The 16,543-nt window shown below is 42.5% G+C and overlaps 1 protein-coding gene across 1 annotated transcript in view; it reads left to right on the top strand.

The window, feature by feature from the left end:
• Positions 1-2,099: 2,099 nt before the first annotated feature.
• Positions 2,100-16,543, top strand: part of LOC133664587 (oocyte zinc finger protein XlCOF6-like) — a 335,370-nt gene continuing 320,926 nt past the window's right edge. Inside the window, exon 1 of the mRNA XM_062069328.1 lies at positions 2,100-2,802. Within this exon, the coding sequence (XP_061925312.1) occupies positions 2,694-2,802 (109 nt within the window). The 5' untranslated portion in view covers positions 2,100-2,693. The remainder of the gene's footprint in view (positions 2,803-16,543) is intronic.

Raw genomic sequence — 16,543 nt, 5'->3', positions numbered from 1 at the left:
TGCCCTGCAGGTAATAGTCACTTTTCCACCACTTTATATATTAGGTATAGTTGTAAGCCTAGTTGTTAAAGTGCACATCATTAATGTTAATTAAGCAATATCACATGAGAGGGAATGCTGTTTTTTAATTTGAGCACTGCTGTGATTCGGTTAAAGATAATCATAACATAACATTCTCATATAATATGTTAATTTGCTTTCTTTAAGTAAAAAAAAAGGTCAAAGACAAAGCTATTCGGTTTCTTGTGAGTATCTACACTTCACTGCCGATGTGGGGGGGCGCCACCTAAAATCTTGCCTAGGGCGCCAGATTGGTTAGGGCCAGGCCTGCACACCAAGCACTACGGAGTCGGTGCTGTCGCATCCCCGGTGAAAGTCAATCCAAATGAAAGATAGCTTTCGCTTTATTGCCTCGAGCTCACCGTCTTTTTTTATTTTGTAGACAACTCATACTAGGGCCTTCATCTGGGTCAGAATTTTGTCCAGGACCCTGTTCGCCATTTGCATTTTCCCTTCTCAAAAACTTCTCCATCACTGTCACTTGCTCGCCTCCTCTTGCTGCGATCCCAAACTATCACTGTCAGGTGATGCGCAGCGCTAACTCGATTGTCTTTACAGGTATTTATCGCCCTCTGCTGCCACCTACTGAAATAGATGAGTATTACATTATCTGCCGCACTTTATTATAGCACGGACACCCGACAATGGTTAATTAGGAGATATTAAATAATTTCTCACGGCACACCTGACGATCTCTCACGGCACACTAGTGTGCCGCAGCACACTGGTTGAAAATGACTGGTTTAATGCATCCAGCGGGGCATCATAACAAAATTAGGCATAATAATGTGTTAATTCCACGACTGTATATATCGGTATCGGTTGATATCGGAGTCGGTAATTAAGAGTTGGACAATATTGGAATATCGGATATCGGCAAAAAAGTCATTATCGGACATCTCTACTCGAAATCGATACCGATTACATATATATATATATATGTATATATATAAATACATTAAAAAAAAAAAAAATATATATATATATATATATATATATATATATATATATATATATATATATATATATATATATATATATATATATATATATATATATATATATATATATATATATATATATAATACAAAATAAAAATACAATAAAAAGCTTAGTCACTCACCTATAGGTGAGGGCCGACATCCGGGCAACTGAGCTACATACGGGTTCTTCGAGCCATAGCAACCAGACTGGCGTTGAAAACAAACCGTTGCCATTACTCTTTAACCTGTCGACCTACGCTGATTAAACCTGTCGTTCTGCCTCCAAAATGCCGAAAAACTGTGTTGTTTTTGGTTGTGCTAACCACAACTGGAAACAGGGAAAACAAAGGTCGTATTTTGTTCTGCCAAAGTGTGATAAAAGCCCACAGAGACGAGACAAATGGCTCGCAGCTTTACACCGGGAAAACGAGGACGGTTCTCACTGTAGTCCCCCAAAGTCCCGGGTCATGTGTTCGGGTCACTTCGTTTCTGGTAAATATAAGGAACAAAAATCCACCTTCTTAACCACAACTTGGCTATACCGCCCGTGCTAATGTTGTACTTGTTGAATTTGTACCTTATAATGTTCGACAGCTGAAGTTGTTGTTGTACAAAAATAACATGCGGTATATACTATATAGTCTATAGCCTGTATAGGCTATTTTCGAAAACCGGTTTCGTTTAAATTTGAATCGGCTTTCCATAGATATGAAATAATATACCTGGTGCGCTTGTGAGGTAGACATATAGATTTCCAAATTCCATGTCCGGCCATTGTGTAGGATTATCAGTCCACGCATCTGCTGGAAGGCGGTAAGGGCAGTCGTTTAATCCAACTACAGAACATTTTAACTCGTATCTTAACCTAGCCTCACTGGAAAGACTATTTACATAATCATACGCCATTTAGAACAGTTTAAAATGCCGTGAAACGTCGTTAAATGCTTTTTCTGTCAATGCTGTGTTCGCTGTGAGCTGGTTTGTTTTCAACGAATTCAATATGGCGACCGGTTGCTAGGGGATTGGTAGGCGGACGTGACGTAGGTCCGCCCTCCCTCGCCTATTTCTTTCTCCGGGGAAACTTTCGGCTGCCCTTCCTGCGACCACAAAGAGCGGTCCTAGTGCCCTCTACATGGTCCTAGTGCCTCCATGTACCATGTACCCTAACCGCCATTAAACAAAAAAAAAAAGAAGAACGACGAAGCCAACTTGGAAGTGGTCCATTGAAAGGTTGCTAGCGCGACCTCCTGTACTGTAGAATGTAGTATGGACCATAGGACAGGACGAAGAAGTCCCGTTAAGAAGCTGTGGAGGCCTAGGATGCTCTACTAGTCTGCTGGAAATCCAAAGAAGACGAAGGAGTAAAAAGCAAAATGGCGTTTCACAGAGAAGGCCTAAACGTGGCCACTGGCCATTATTGTTTCTCTATTTGTATTTAGTGCATACATGTACGCATATATGTCGTGTAGTAGATGAAACATTGTTTGTCATTGTTTGTATCCGGATACATTAGTCTGAGCGCACTTTATGTGCTAGCTTAGCTTGCTAGTTAGCTTAGCTTGTTAGCTGCTAACAAAGAGACGCGGACGTTATCAATACATCGCTAAGTAGAGATCAAATGTGAGTGTAAAGTGTTGTGATTGTGTGAAAATGTGCGAAAGAACGATAGCAAAGTATGAGGAGGAACTTTGTCCAACAAAAGAGGAGAAGGAGCGACAACATCAACTTATGGACGCTCAAGTTGTGTTACACAGAACAGGTTTGTTTACTTCTTACTCTCACATCTTTACTAACTTTATATTTCATTATGAACACTTTTCTTCAATAGGAAGATGCTTTGTCTTGTGGGGATGATGCAATGCTTTGATTTAGATTCTTCATGAAAACGAGACAGTTTGAGGTTGATGTTCCTCTCAGTTTGTAACAATGTGTGATTGATTGATTGAAGGACTTATGAGAAGTTTGCATAGGAAAGGGTACAGTTTCATCACGGTACACATTCACTGCTACAAGAAAGCCTGAGATGGTTTCAGTTGAAATATTTTATTAACTCACACAGAACACAGTACTATGTAGAAAGTAGCATTTAAAGTACACAAATACTGCAAGAAAATACATTTTAAAAAAAGCAAAAGGCTTTTTCTATTCCCAGTTACAACCTCAAACGTATTTTCAAAGTGGCTTTGAAGGAAGTAAGGGATTTACACTCCTTTATGGCTATCTACCATGAATTGATTAACGTGGACCCCAACTTAATCAAGTTGAAAAACTTATTCGGGTGTTACCAATTAGTGGTCAATTGTACGGAATATGTACTGTACTGTGCAATCTACTAATACAAGTTTCAATCGATCAATCAATTGATATGGAGTTCCACATTTTGGTGGTATAGCAGGCAAAAAAATGTGAACCTTTTTTTGAGTGAAATCTGGGTTGAATGTGATTTGTACAACTACCTCTGGTGTTACAATGGTGAATATATTTAGAAGTATTTAGACAGGTACATGAGTATTTTAGTGGTATTGTGTATCTTCTACACCAGGGGTCACCAACCTTTTTGAAACCAAGAGCTACTTCTTGGGTACTGATTAATGCGAAGGGCTACCAGTTTAAAAACACTTAAATAAATTGCCAGAAATAGCCAATCTGCTCAATTTACATTTAACTCTGTTATTATTAATAATTAATGATATTTACACTTAATTGAACGGTTTAAAAGAGGAGAAAACACGAAAAAAATTACAATTAAATTTTGAAACATAGTATGTCTTCAATTTCGACTCTTTAAAATTCAAAATTCAACCGAAAAAAAGAAGAGAAAAACTAGCTAATTCGAATCTTTCTGAAAAAATTAAAAAAATAATTTATGGAACATCATTAGCAATTTTTCCTGATTAAGATTAATTTTAGAATTTTGATGACATGTTTTATTTTATTTTATTTTTTATTTTTTTTATTTTTTTTTTATTTTTTTTTTATTTTTATTTTTTTATAATGTCCTGCCCAGCTTCTCGGGCAAATCATATAGCAGATGTAGATGCCCATATCGGCTGTTCAGATTTACTTTACAAAAGAGAAGTGTAGGATACTTCTCTTGTTGCCTTACTTGTATTTTGACTTTATTAAATGTATTTATATTATCATTTGGTGCAGCCGGGCCGGAGCAGGAGGGGATAGAAAGAGAGAAAAAGGAAGACAGAGGGGGGAATTGTGGGGACAAGAGGGGGATTAGACAGAGAGACAAAAACAACAACAGCAAACACAACAACAACAACAACAACAACAGAGCAACATCAGCAAATACGACATGTACAAATATGATGGTAAAAGTAATAGCAAATAAGCAGTTAGCGAAAATTTAAAAAAAAAAAAAAAATACAGAAATGACAATGAGCATTATTACACTAAAAATGGAGCAATATGAATACCAATAGAAATAGTGCTATTGATAATAAACAATACCAGTACTTTACCTTTATTATCAACAATACAATTGTTCAAATGCAACAATACATATACGTAATGATAACTTGAGATACGAAAGAATGCAGAAAAATGGAGGGGAAGAAAGAGAAGCAACCTTAACCTTGTAGATTGTTATAGTAACAATAGGTTAAGCTTTGTCAGTGTGCCATGTGTTATACCCAGTTTACCCTAGGGCAACAACGTTAATATATGTTTGATGAAAGTGATTATGTGCATGAGTGTATGTGTGCATATGTACTTGTATATGTACAGTATGTGTATGTGTGCTTGTACAGTGAATGTATATGTACAGTATGTGTATATGTGTGTACAGCGAATGTATATGTACAGTATGTGTATACAGTATGTGTGTTTGAACAGTGAATATATATGTACAGTATGTGTAAATGTGTGTTTGTACAGTGAATGTATATGTACAGTATATGTATGTGTGTGTTTGTACAGTGAATGTATGTGAAGTATGTGTATGTGTGTGTTTGTACAGTGAATGTATATGTACAGTATGTGTATATGTATGTTTTTACAGTGAATGTATATGTACAGTATGTGTATACAGTATGTTTGTATAATGAATGTGCGTGTGGATGTACGAACTTTGAGTGTGTAAATATGTACTGTATTTATTTGTATATGTATGTGGGAGCGTAGGTACCTATGTATGTGTGTGAGTATATGTGAATTTGCATGTACAATACATTTGACTCCCAGTGTGTGCGGGAGCCAGAGTACGGCCCCAGCCTCCCCGAGAACCCATCTCACAAACAGTAGGTGTGGCGCCCAGGGAACCAGGGGCCACCGCCCCCACGCAGCCAAGACGGACAGCGACAGGAACCCCAGAGCCTGGCCCACCGTGCCGCCCACAAGGGCCAGCAGCAGGCCGCAGACAGACGCACCCGGCAGAGGACAAGGCACGGGAAAAACAGGGGGAAGCCAGACCCCAAGCCAGCGAGAGACCACACCCCACACGGACAGAAAGGCGGGACGCCCCGCCCGAGGGGCCCGGAGACCCCCCGCAACCGGACGGGAAGACCGCCCCCGCCCCACCGGCAACAGGGCCCCCACGGCCACCCCACCCAAGCCGGCCGCCACAGGACCACCCAGCACGGGGCCACAGGAACCACCCACCCCACCCGCAGGGACCCCAACGATGGAGATGGAACAACCAGCAACCGCCCCGCCGATTCCCCCCCCCCCGAGGTAGGGGAATAAATAAATAAAATACATAAATACATAATAATAATAATAATAATATTAATAAAATATATTTTTTTAAAATATACATACATACATACATACATACATACATACATACATACATACATACATACATACATACACACACACACATACACATTAATATACACAGTTTGTCAGCCCCGACAACCACCACGCGCGCGCGCTGCCACCAGTCACAACATCAGCCATCCCCCTGCACCAGACCCAGCAGCCACGGGCGCCCACACCACAAACAAACGGCAGCAGAAACAGCAGCCACAACACCCACAGACAGCCAGCACCACCCAATCAAATCAAAGCGATCAAAAAATAAACCGCGACCGGCAACCACACGCCAACAGGATCACAGATACCAGCCAGCGCCAGCCCGCCAGCAAGCCCAAACGCCAACACGCAAACAAGAGACACCAACACCCCCCCCCCCCCGCCAAAAGACCCCACCACCCCAACCCAAACCCGCACAAACACACCACCGCCCAAACAACCGAGACACAGTATCCAGACCAGACACGGGCGCCGCGCCGCCACCACATCAGGTCGCCAACAGAGACCCCACAGCGCAAGGTCGGGCCACACGGGCACGGACCCCACCCAACAGGAAGCGAGACCCGCGCGACGCCACACACAAATAAAAAATAAAATAAAATAAATAAATATATATATATACATATATACATACACATACATACACATACACATACATACATACATACACACACATATATATATATATATATATATATACATACACATATATACACATTAAAAAAAATAAATAATAATAATAATAAATTAATAAAAGCCTGGCAGGCCACCAGAACGCAGTCCCCGGAATCCGCGCCGGCCGACGAGGCAATGAGGGGTGTGCCGAACCCCAACCCCCCCACATGCATGTGTACAAGGCCCCCAGAGTGTCTACTGTGTAGTTAAAATTAGGAGGTCAGCCATTACAGCCGACCTCCAGTCCCTATTGATGCGTGTACTGTAGCGTGAGTGAGATATGTATGCTTGTGGGAACTAATAATGCGATTAAAATTGGGGGACATCAAGGTCTTGGTGGGTCCCAACCAAGCCGAGCCCTCCAAATCCTAAGTGTCTAATATGCAGCTAAGATTGAGGGATGGCCGAGCAGGGGACAAGACAGGAGGACCGGAGCCCCATAGGAGGCATCCTCAACCCCCCGCCATGCCTCCCCGCAGGACAATCCCCCAAAGTCCTATATTTGTGTGACTGTGTGTGCTATAAGTAGGAGGAGTAGAGGGCCCGGACATCCCCCCCAGTCCATGCGGCCGACAACCAGGAACTACGGCCAGGAAGCCGCCCCCCCAACGGCCCGTGACCCACACCAGACCACTTTAGCGTGACGTCACGCGAGCCCACCCCCCGCCAAACAAAGCCAGCCCCCGCCCGCCCCAACCCAACCCCGCAGAGCCCATACCAGCAACCAAACGCAGAAAAACTGCACAGCCCCATGCCCAATGCAAACACCGCATCCCGGCCATCCACACAGCAACGCACCCATACGAGTTCCGGCCAGGGGATGGTGCCCCCCAACTGGGGAAGAAGTCAATGCACCCCGTCCGCACGCCAGCCCCCAAACCAGCCGTCAAGCCAACGCCAGCCAGCCCCCACAACCCCACAAGCGCACAGATACCAGCCACAGTCCCCCAACCACTCCAACCCAACACAGCGACGCCAACCGCCGGCAGTACCACAGCAACCATCACCACCACCGCCCGTCCGCAGTACAAACACCCGCGGCCGCCGAAACCTGAAACAAAAAAAAGCGACCTACCCCGTAAACCACAACAACGCACACCCCCAGCTACCACAGAGGCCGCCAACCCACCTACCCCAACTCATCCACATACAGGCCAATCGATCCACCGGACATCCACACCCATACACACACCTACACATACATACACACATACATACACACATACACATATACATACATATATGTATATACACATACACACATGCATGCATATACACATACACACACACACACACATATATACACCTACATACATATACATATGCACACATATACACACACATACATACACCAAAACAAAACAAAAACAAAAACAAAAAATATAAAAAATAAAAATAAAAATAATAAATAAAATAAAATAAACCCTTTAAATAAAATAAAATAAAAATAAACATGAGGCCTGGTTGCCAACAGTGTCCAGCGCCACCAAACCCCGCAGCCATACCCGCACGTCCAGGCCCCCCCGCCCACCACCCACCAGGCACCCCATCCGGCAAAAAGCCATAAGGGCCCAGCCCCGCACCCACAGCCGGCATGCCATGGCATCTCTGCAGGCCTGGTGCCGCGATCAGCAATGCACACCGGGGCAGCGACACACACACATGTACCTACATACATACACACAGATTCCACCATAGATACATACAAATGTACACACACACACACACACACACACACACACACACGCACCTATATATACATGTATATAATTTAACAGAATAAATAAAATTTATTAAATAGATAATTAAAAAATATATATATATAAGTATATATATAAATAAAATTAATAAATAAATAAGGGCGGAGTAAAACACAGGAGGGAGACCCCCGCAGGGCAGTCGGGCAGCATCGCCGGGGCCCCAACAAGGGAGGAAAGCAGCCCCCCCAACCCGGCACCAGGCAGGCACGCACAGCCGCAGCGTAGGGCGACCCCGGGCAGACCCCGCCCCGCGCCCCAGGGGAAGGAGGAAGCCCACGGACACCCGAAGCCAGAGGGGCACGAGCCGACCCCCGCCCGACAGCGGCAAGGCCCCGGCCCCACGGGCGCAACCCCCCGCCCAACCACCCACGAGAGGGGCAGCCCCCCACCCAACCCAAGGCGGCCACCCCCAACAGCTCCACCCGCACCCCAACCCCCATCCACCCCCAGCCCCCAGACCACCCACGGATCGGCCCGCCAGGCCGGCACCAGGGAACACACCCCAGGCCCACCCGACCCCGCGGCACACGGCCCCCCCGGCACCCACGACCCCCCACCCACGGAGCAAGACCCCCGGGACAGAGCCCCAGCCCCGGCCCCCATGGGAATCAGGTCAGGAAATCAATTAGCGGTGCCCAAAGAGATCTGAATTCTGTCAGTTGTTGTTTTGATTCAGCAGACATTCTTTCCATAACTACATAATCTAATAAAATGTTTTTGTAAAGGTTTATACATAAATTATTTTTTGATTTCCAATTCATGAGAATAGTTTTCTTGGCGATGCCTATTGCATTTATAAGGAGGTATGTTTTGTTTATATCAAAGTCAGTTGCGGAGAGATCACCCAACAGGCAGAGTGCGGGGGAGATGGGAATAGGAATCTCTAACGCTAATGATAGGTTCTCGCACACTCCAAGCCAAAAGTTACTCACGGGAGCACAGGACCACATTGAGTGTAAGTAGTTATCTACCTTATTATCTGAGCAGTGTACACAAATGTTAGAGTCGGCTAAACCCATTTTATACATTCTTAGACCGGTGTAATGTATTCTGTAAAGTATTTTGAGCTGAATCAGTCGTAAATTTGGATTCTTAATCAAACGAGAAGTATTGAGGCATATTTGTTTCCAGAATTCTGGGTCAAGGCTTGTGGATACGTCTGAGTGCCATTTGGAAGTTGGGATACTTATTGTGTTATCTATTTTTGATAAGAGAGCATATAATTTGGATAAAGCTTTGGGGGCAGATGTTTTGAAGAATTTAACGGTCGTAGGATTACTTTCCCATGTTGTTTTGTTGAATCTTGCGCTAATTACAGATTTGATTTGTATATATTCTAGGAATTTATTAGGATTGATTGCATATTGTGTTATTAAACTTTTAAAAGAGATAAAACTGTTTGCATTGATGATATCCCCAAGACATCTGACTCCTTTATCATACCATGTTGGAAAGTTCAATGGCTTCTTGTTTAAAAGAAAATCAGGATTATTCCAAATAGGCGTAAATTGACAGGGAGTGAGCGGGGATCCAGTTATTTTCAAAAACTCCCACCAAGCTGTTAAGGTAGTGCGTATATTAATACTTTTGAAGCAGTTGTGTTTTCGGAGAATTTGGCTAATAAAGGGCAAGTTAGAAATTGGGATCTCCTGGCTAAGTGATTGTTCAATCTCTAACCATAAACTATCTAATAAAGTGGGATTGGTCCATTTTAGTATATATTGTAGTTTATTTGCAAGGAAGTAATATGAAAAGTTTGGGAGTTCTAGACCCCCGTATTCTTTTGGTTTTTGTAAAGTTTTAAGGCTGATTCGTGCTGGTTTACTCTTCCAAAGAAACTGACTGATGTGTGAGTCTAGTGATTTAAACCAGATTTGAGAAGGTTTGGTTGGAATCATTGAAAAGAGATAATTAACCCTAGGCAAGACCATCATTTTCACAGTAGAAACCCTTCCCATAAGTGAGATTGGCAGTGCTTTCCAACGCGCCAGATCATCCTCAATCAATTTTAAGATTGGGGAGTAATTCAAGCGATTCAGATCTGACAATGTGGAGGAAATATTGATTCCCAGGTATTTAATGTTCCCTTTATGCAGTGGAATCGATGAGGTGCTCTGGAAGTCAAAATTTATTGGTAACACAGTAGATTTGGACCAGTTGATTGAGTAATCTGAAATAGAACTGAATTTATTGATAAGTGAGATTGTATCTTGAAGAGAAGAATGTGGATTTTGTAAGAAAAGTAATACATCATCAGCATAAAGGCTTATTTTATGATGAACGGTTGCGGTATGGATGCCTTTAATATTTGCATGCTGTCGAATTGCGGTTGCAAGAGGTTCAATAAATATAGCAAACAGTGACGGAGAAAGTGGACACCCTTGCCTTGTGCCCCTCATAAGATTAAACCTTGGGGAGATTTGGCTATTCGTTCTAACCGAGGCTGTAGGGAAACTATATAGGACCTTGATCCATTCTATAAATGAGTCTCCAAATCCAAATTTCTGTAGAGTAGCTAAAAGAAAATTCCAATTCACTCTATCAAATGCTTTTTCAGCATCTAATGAAACAACAGCTGTTTTTAAATTATTATTTTGATGACATGTTTTAAATAGGTTAAAATCCAATCTGCACTTTGTTAGAATATATAATAAATAAATAAATAAATATAACAAATTGGACCAAGCTATATTTCTAACAAAGACAAATCATTATTTCTTCTAGATTTTCCAGAACAAAATTTTTAAAAGAAATTCAAAATATTTTGAAATATTTTGAAAGATTTAAATTTGATTCTACAGATTTTCTAGATTTGCCAGAATAATTTTTTTGAATTTTAATCATAATAAGTTTGAAGAAATCTTTCACAAATATTCTTCGTCGAAAAAACAGAAGCTAAAATGAAGAATTAAATTAAAATGTATTTATTATTCTTTATAATAAAACAAACAAATTTACTTGAACATTGATTTAAATTGTCAGGAAAGAAGAGGAAGGAATTTAAAAGGTAAAAAGGTATATGTGTTTAAAAATAATTTTAAGGTTGTATTTTTTCTCTAAAATTGTCTTTCAGAAAGTTATAAGAGGCAAAGTAAAAAAAATTAATGAATTTATTTAAACAAGTGAAGACCAAGTCTTTAAAATATTTTCTTGGATTTTCAAATTCTATTTGAGTTTTGTCTCTCTTAGAATTAAAAATGTCGGGCAAAGCGAGACCAGCTTGCTAGTAAATAAATAAAATTAAAAAAATAGAGGCAGCTCACTGGTAAGTGCTGCTACTTGAGCTATTTTTAGAACAGGCCAGCGGGCTACTCATCTGGTCCTTACGGGCTACCTGGTGCCCGCGGGCACCGCGTTGGTGACCCCTGTTCTACACCATACCAACTGCAAGAAGATGTACTCTGTCGGCCACCATGAGCCTCCCCACGTTAAGGAAATGGTTGGCGGAAAGGTAAGCCCGAGATGGACGGTTGAGTAGAAGCCCAATCATTTTGTTTTGGGCTGTCTGGAGTTAGTTTTTCAGGGCTTTTAAGGCGTCACGGTACCAAACATGAACTCTGTAGTCAAAGTGGGGTTAAATGAGTGCTTGTGTTAGTCTTAAGTGTATTTCTACCCACCAGCGGGGTGATCCTACTATGTAAGAGCTAGGGTTGTACGGTATACCAGTATTAGTATAGTACTACGATAATCATATTCGGTACTATACCGCCTCTAAAAGTACTACTTCTATGATTACATCAATATTTTCTTCTTTTGTCTAAAAATAATAAATATGTTTATAAAGTCAGGAAATAATGTCCCTGGACACATGAGGACTTTGAATATGACCAATATATGATCTTGTAACTACTTGGTATCAGATTGATATGCATGTCTCGGGGGGGGGGGGGGGGGGGGGGGGGGGGCTTGTCGGAGCCACTGTGTCAAACCTGTTAAAGAACTGGTTTAGCTCATTGGCCCTCTCTTGGTCTCCGTCCACCCCTCTACCCCCCGACGGTTTGAGGCCGGTGATGGTCTGCATACCTCTCCAAACCGCCTTCACGTTGTTGTCCTTCAGCTTCCCTTACAGCTTCCTCCTGTAGTTCTCTTTGGCCTCCTTGAGTTTGGTCTTCAGCAGCCCCTGAACTCTTTTCACCTCCTCCCTGTTACCATCATTGAATGCCCTCTTCTTCTCATTCAGTAGGGCTTTGATGTCCTTGGTCACCCACGGCTTGTTTGGGTAGCAGGTGACCGTCCTTGATGGGACATTTGAGTCAACACAGAAGTTAATATAGTCTGTGATGCACTCTGTGAGCCCGTCAATGTCCTCTCCATGAGGCTCCATGAGCACCTGCCAGTCAGTTACCTAAAAACAGACCTGTAGTGTTTTTTGGACCCCTTCTGACCACCTTCTCACTGTTTTTTGGTCACAGGCTGTCTTTTGACCAGAGGCACATAACAGGGATTGAGGTAAACAAGGTTGTGGTCTGACCGGCCCAGCTCTGGTAGTGGTATGGAGCTATACGCATCCTTGATGTTTGCGTATAGCAGGTCCAAAATCTTATTTCCTCTGGTGTGGCAGCTGACATACTGAGTGAAGTTGGGTAGTGATTTGTCCATAGTAACATGGTTAAAATCTCCCGAGATGAGGATGAAAGCTTTCAGGTGCTTGGTTTGGAGTCTGGCTATCGAGCTGTGGATGACGTCACTGGCAGCTGCAGCATTAGCAGAGGGGGGATGTATACTGCCATCGTGATAACATGCGGAATCTCCCTGGGCAAATAATATGGTCTGAGTCCTACAGCTAACATCTCTATATTCGGGTCACAGTGGCGCTCTTTTATTGTGATATGACCGGGATGGCAATATTTCTTATTAAAGGCCTACTGAAATGAATTTTTTTTATTTAAACGGGAATAGCAGATCCATTCTATGTGTCATACTTGATCATTTCGCGATATTGCCATATTTTTGCTGAAAGTATTTAGTAGAGAAAATCGACGATAAAGTTTGCAACTTTTGCTCGCAACTTTTGCTCGCTGATAAAAAAAGCCTTGCCTGTACCGGAAGTAGCGTCACGTCACAGGAGGTAATATTCCTCACAATTTTCCTTTGTTTACAATGGAGCGAGAGAGATTCGGAGCGACAAAGCGACGATTACCCCATTAATTTGAGCGAGGATGAAAGATTCGTAGATGAGGAACGTTACAGTGAAGGACTAGAGAGGCAGTGATGGACGTATCTTTTTTCGCTCTGACCGTAACTTAGGTACAAGCTGGCTCATTGGATTCCACACTCTCCTTTTTCTATTGTGGATCACGGATTTGTTTTTTAAACCACCTCGGATACTATATCCTCTTGAAAATGAGAGTCGAGCACGCGAAATGGACATTCACAGTGACTTTTATCTCCACGACAATACATCGGTGACACACTTAGCTACTGAGCTAACGTGATAGCATCGTTCTCAAATGGAGATAGAAACAAAAGAAATAAACCCTTGACTGGAAGGATAGACAGAAGATCAACAATACTATTAAACCATGTACATGTAACTACACGGTTACATCAACAGCCGTGCTCACCTGCGTTCCAGCGATCGACGAAGGACACCCATCATCGACGAACCTCTGTAGCATGAGCTAACGTGATAGCATCTGTCTCAAATGCAGATAGAAACAAAATAAATAAATCCCTGACTGGAAGGATAGACAGAAGATCAACAACACTATTAAACCATGTACATGTAACTACACGGTTAAAAATTCTCAGCCTGGTAAGGCTTAACAATGCTGTTGCTAACGACGCTAAGGCTAATTTAGCAACTTAGCAAGCGGACCTCACAAAACTATGATAAAAACATTAGCGCTCCACCTGCGCCAGCCAGCCCTCATCTTCCCATCAACAGCCGTGCTCACCTGCGTTCCAGCGATCGACGGCGCGACGAAGGACTTCATCCGTGGGTTTGGCGGCTAGCATCGGCTAGGCGTCTGCTAAGTAAGTAGTCCTTGTTGTGTTGCTGTAAGTATTGTACTTAGCCGCTAATACACCGATCGATCCCACCTACAACGTTCTTCTTTGCAGCCTCCATTGTTCATTAAACAAATTGCAAAAGATTCACCAACACAGATGTCCAGAATACTGTGGAATTTTGTCGAAGAAAACAAGAGGTTTTTGTATAGGGTCCGATGGGGTCCAACCACTTCCTTGGATTTTGTGACGTCACGCGCATAAGTCATATCCAAAGGAGTTTTTCAACCGGAAGTTTAGCGGGAAATTTAAAATTGCACTTTATAAGTTAACCCGGCCGTATTGGCATGTGTTTCAATGTTAAGATTTCATCATTGATATATAAACTATCAGACTGCGTGGTCAGTAGTAGTGGCTTTCAGTAGGCCTTTAATAAACAAAGCAAGCCCCCTTCCTTTCCGCTTGCCGTTGGTTCGGTTCCGGTCAGCATGTACCGTTTGAAACCCGTTTATAGAGACGTTACTATCCGGAACATCGTCGTGCAGCCACGTCTCAGTAAAACACATTAGGCTACACTCACGATATTCTTTCTGACTAGCGGCAAGCACCGACAACTCATCCATTTTATTTGCTAGAGACCGCACGTTACCCATGACAACGGAAGGAAGATATGGTTTATATCTCCTTCTCTCCCTCTTGGCTTCGGCCTTCTTCTGTCTCGAGCATTTCCCTTTCCCTCGACAGCCACGAGCACCTCCATAAGTCCTTTTTAGCTCCGGGTCCGTTAGCTGGATGCTAATAACTGGTGTCGCTAACAACTGTTCCCTGGTGTAGATGAAAGAGCCTCTCAACTGTTGTCTGTCTGAGCTCTTCAATAGCGTCCCCACCGTCAGTAGGACGAACAAAACACTTCTAAACTGCTTGTTTAGAAGGGCACGACTAGCTAGAAAGTAAATGTAGAGTAAATGTAAAAATATAAAAAAGTACAAAGCGAACAAGGAACAAAAACAAAAGATAAGCACGTAGCGAACTACAGCAGCGGCCGTCTAAATCAGGGGTGGGCAATTAATTTTTACCGGGGGCCGCATGAGCAACCCGAGCACTGCTGGAGGGCCACACCGACAATATTTCAATTAAATTTTGCTTAAATTATTTTTGATATACCGTAAGACAGATAATAATAATAATAATATTTTCATTTAACCTAACTTATCTTTATACAAAATCAGATGGCTTTTGATGGTTTTATTTTTAACACTTTCTTACACAACACTTCCTGATGTATATTACAATACAAAAATTTCAATTTCTGTCACTTTATCCTGCATCCTCTTTGTTGTGAACGTAGCACGCCTGTAAGGTGATTGGCGAAGAACGAGGAAGCCTTGCTGTTGCGGAAATGAGGAGTGAGGATAGATGTGCGTGTGGAAAGAACGAGATAAGTTGAGCTGTGTTAGTATAGCTTGCTCAATAAAAGTTTAAAAAGAGCATCAGACTTGGTGTGCACTTCTTCTGGATGCTACAATTGATGTCAGAAGTGGGATCAAATGCCTCCCAGTTCGCCTTGCCATCAAACCTGGGAGTCTTCATTGAGGGCGGAATTCCCCCATGGCAAGCAACGTGCGCTGCACCTGTAGACACTGCCGCTTTCTCTCTCTCTCTTTTTCTCTCTCTCTCTCTTTGCGGCGAGCTCCTCACGTGGCACGTACCTCCCGATGACGTAGCCGGCTGAGCACACAAACAGTGCAATATGCGCAAAGTTTTACTTCTGACACCAATTGTAGCGTCCAGAAGAAGTGCACACCAAGTCTGACGCTCTTTTTAAACTTTTATTGACCAAGCTATACTAACACAGCTCAACTTATCTCGTTCCTTCCACGCGCACGTATCCTCACTCCTCATTTACGCAACTCAAGAAGACAACATCTACTTCAGCAGGTCGTTACACTATATTCTTTAAACACAGCAACCTGTGTACCACAAATTAAGCACACGGCTTTACCTTTACTTGGCAGTCCATGTCTTGTTGAAAACACGCCATTCGTCATCAACTTTTCTTTTTTTAGCGTCTCTGGGATAACCGGGCATCACTTGTCGCTGTGCGCCTTCACTCACAGGACATACGCCCATAAATAACACTTTTCAGAATAAAAGCAGCACAGTTGTATTGCACGCACGACATGGATGTTTTTTTTAAAATTTATTTTGTAATTTGTGATTGCCGCTGCGTGCGCGAGCATACGTCCACACGGAAGTAATACAAATAACGCTTTTCAAAACAAAAGCAGCACCGTTGTATTGCACACTCGAAATACATACTTTTTAAAATTTATTTTGTAATTTATGATT

The sequence above is a fragment of the Entelurus aequoreus genome, linkage group LG14 (assembly GCF_033978785.1).
Source record: "Entelurus aequoreus isolate RoL-2023_Sb linkage group LG14, RoL_Eaeq_v1.1, whole genome shotgun sequence".
NCBI lineage: Eukaryota > Metazoa > Chordata > Actinopteri > Syngnathiformes > Syngnathidae > Entelurus > Entelurus aequoreus.
This window is presented reverse-complemented; position numbering and strand designations above follow the sequence as displayed.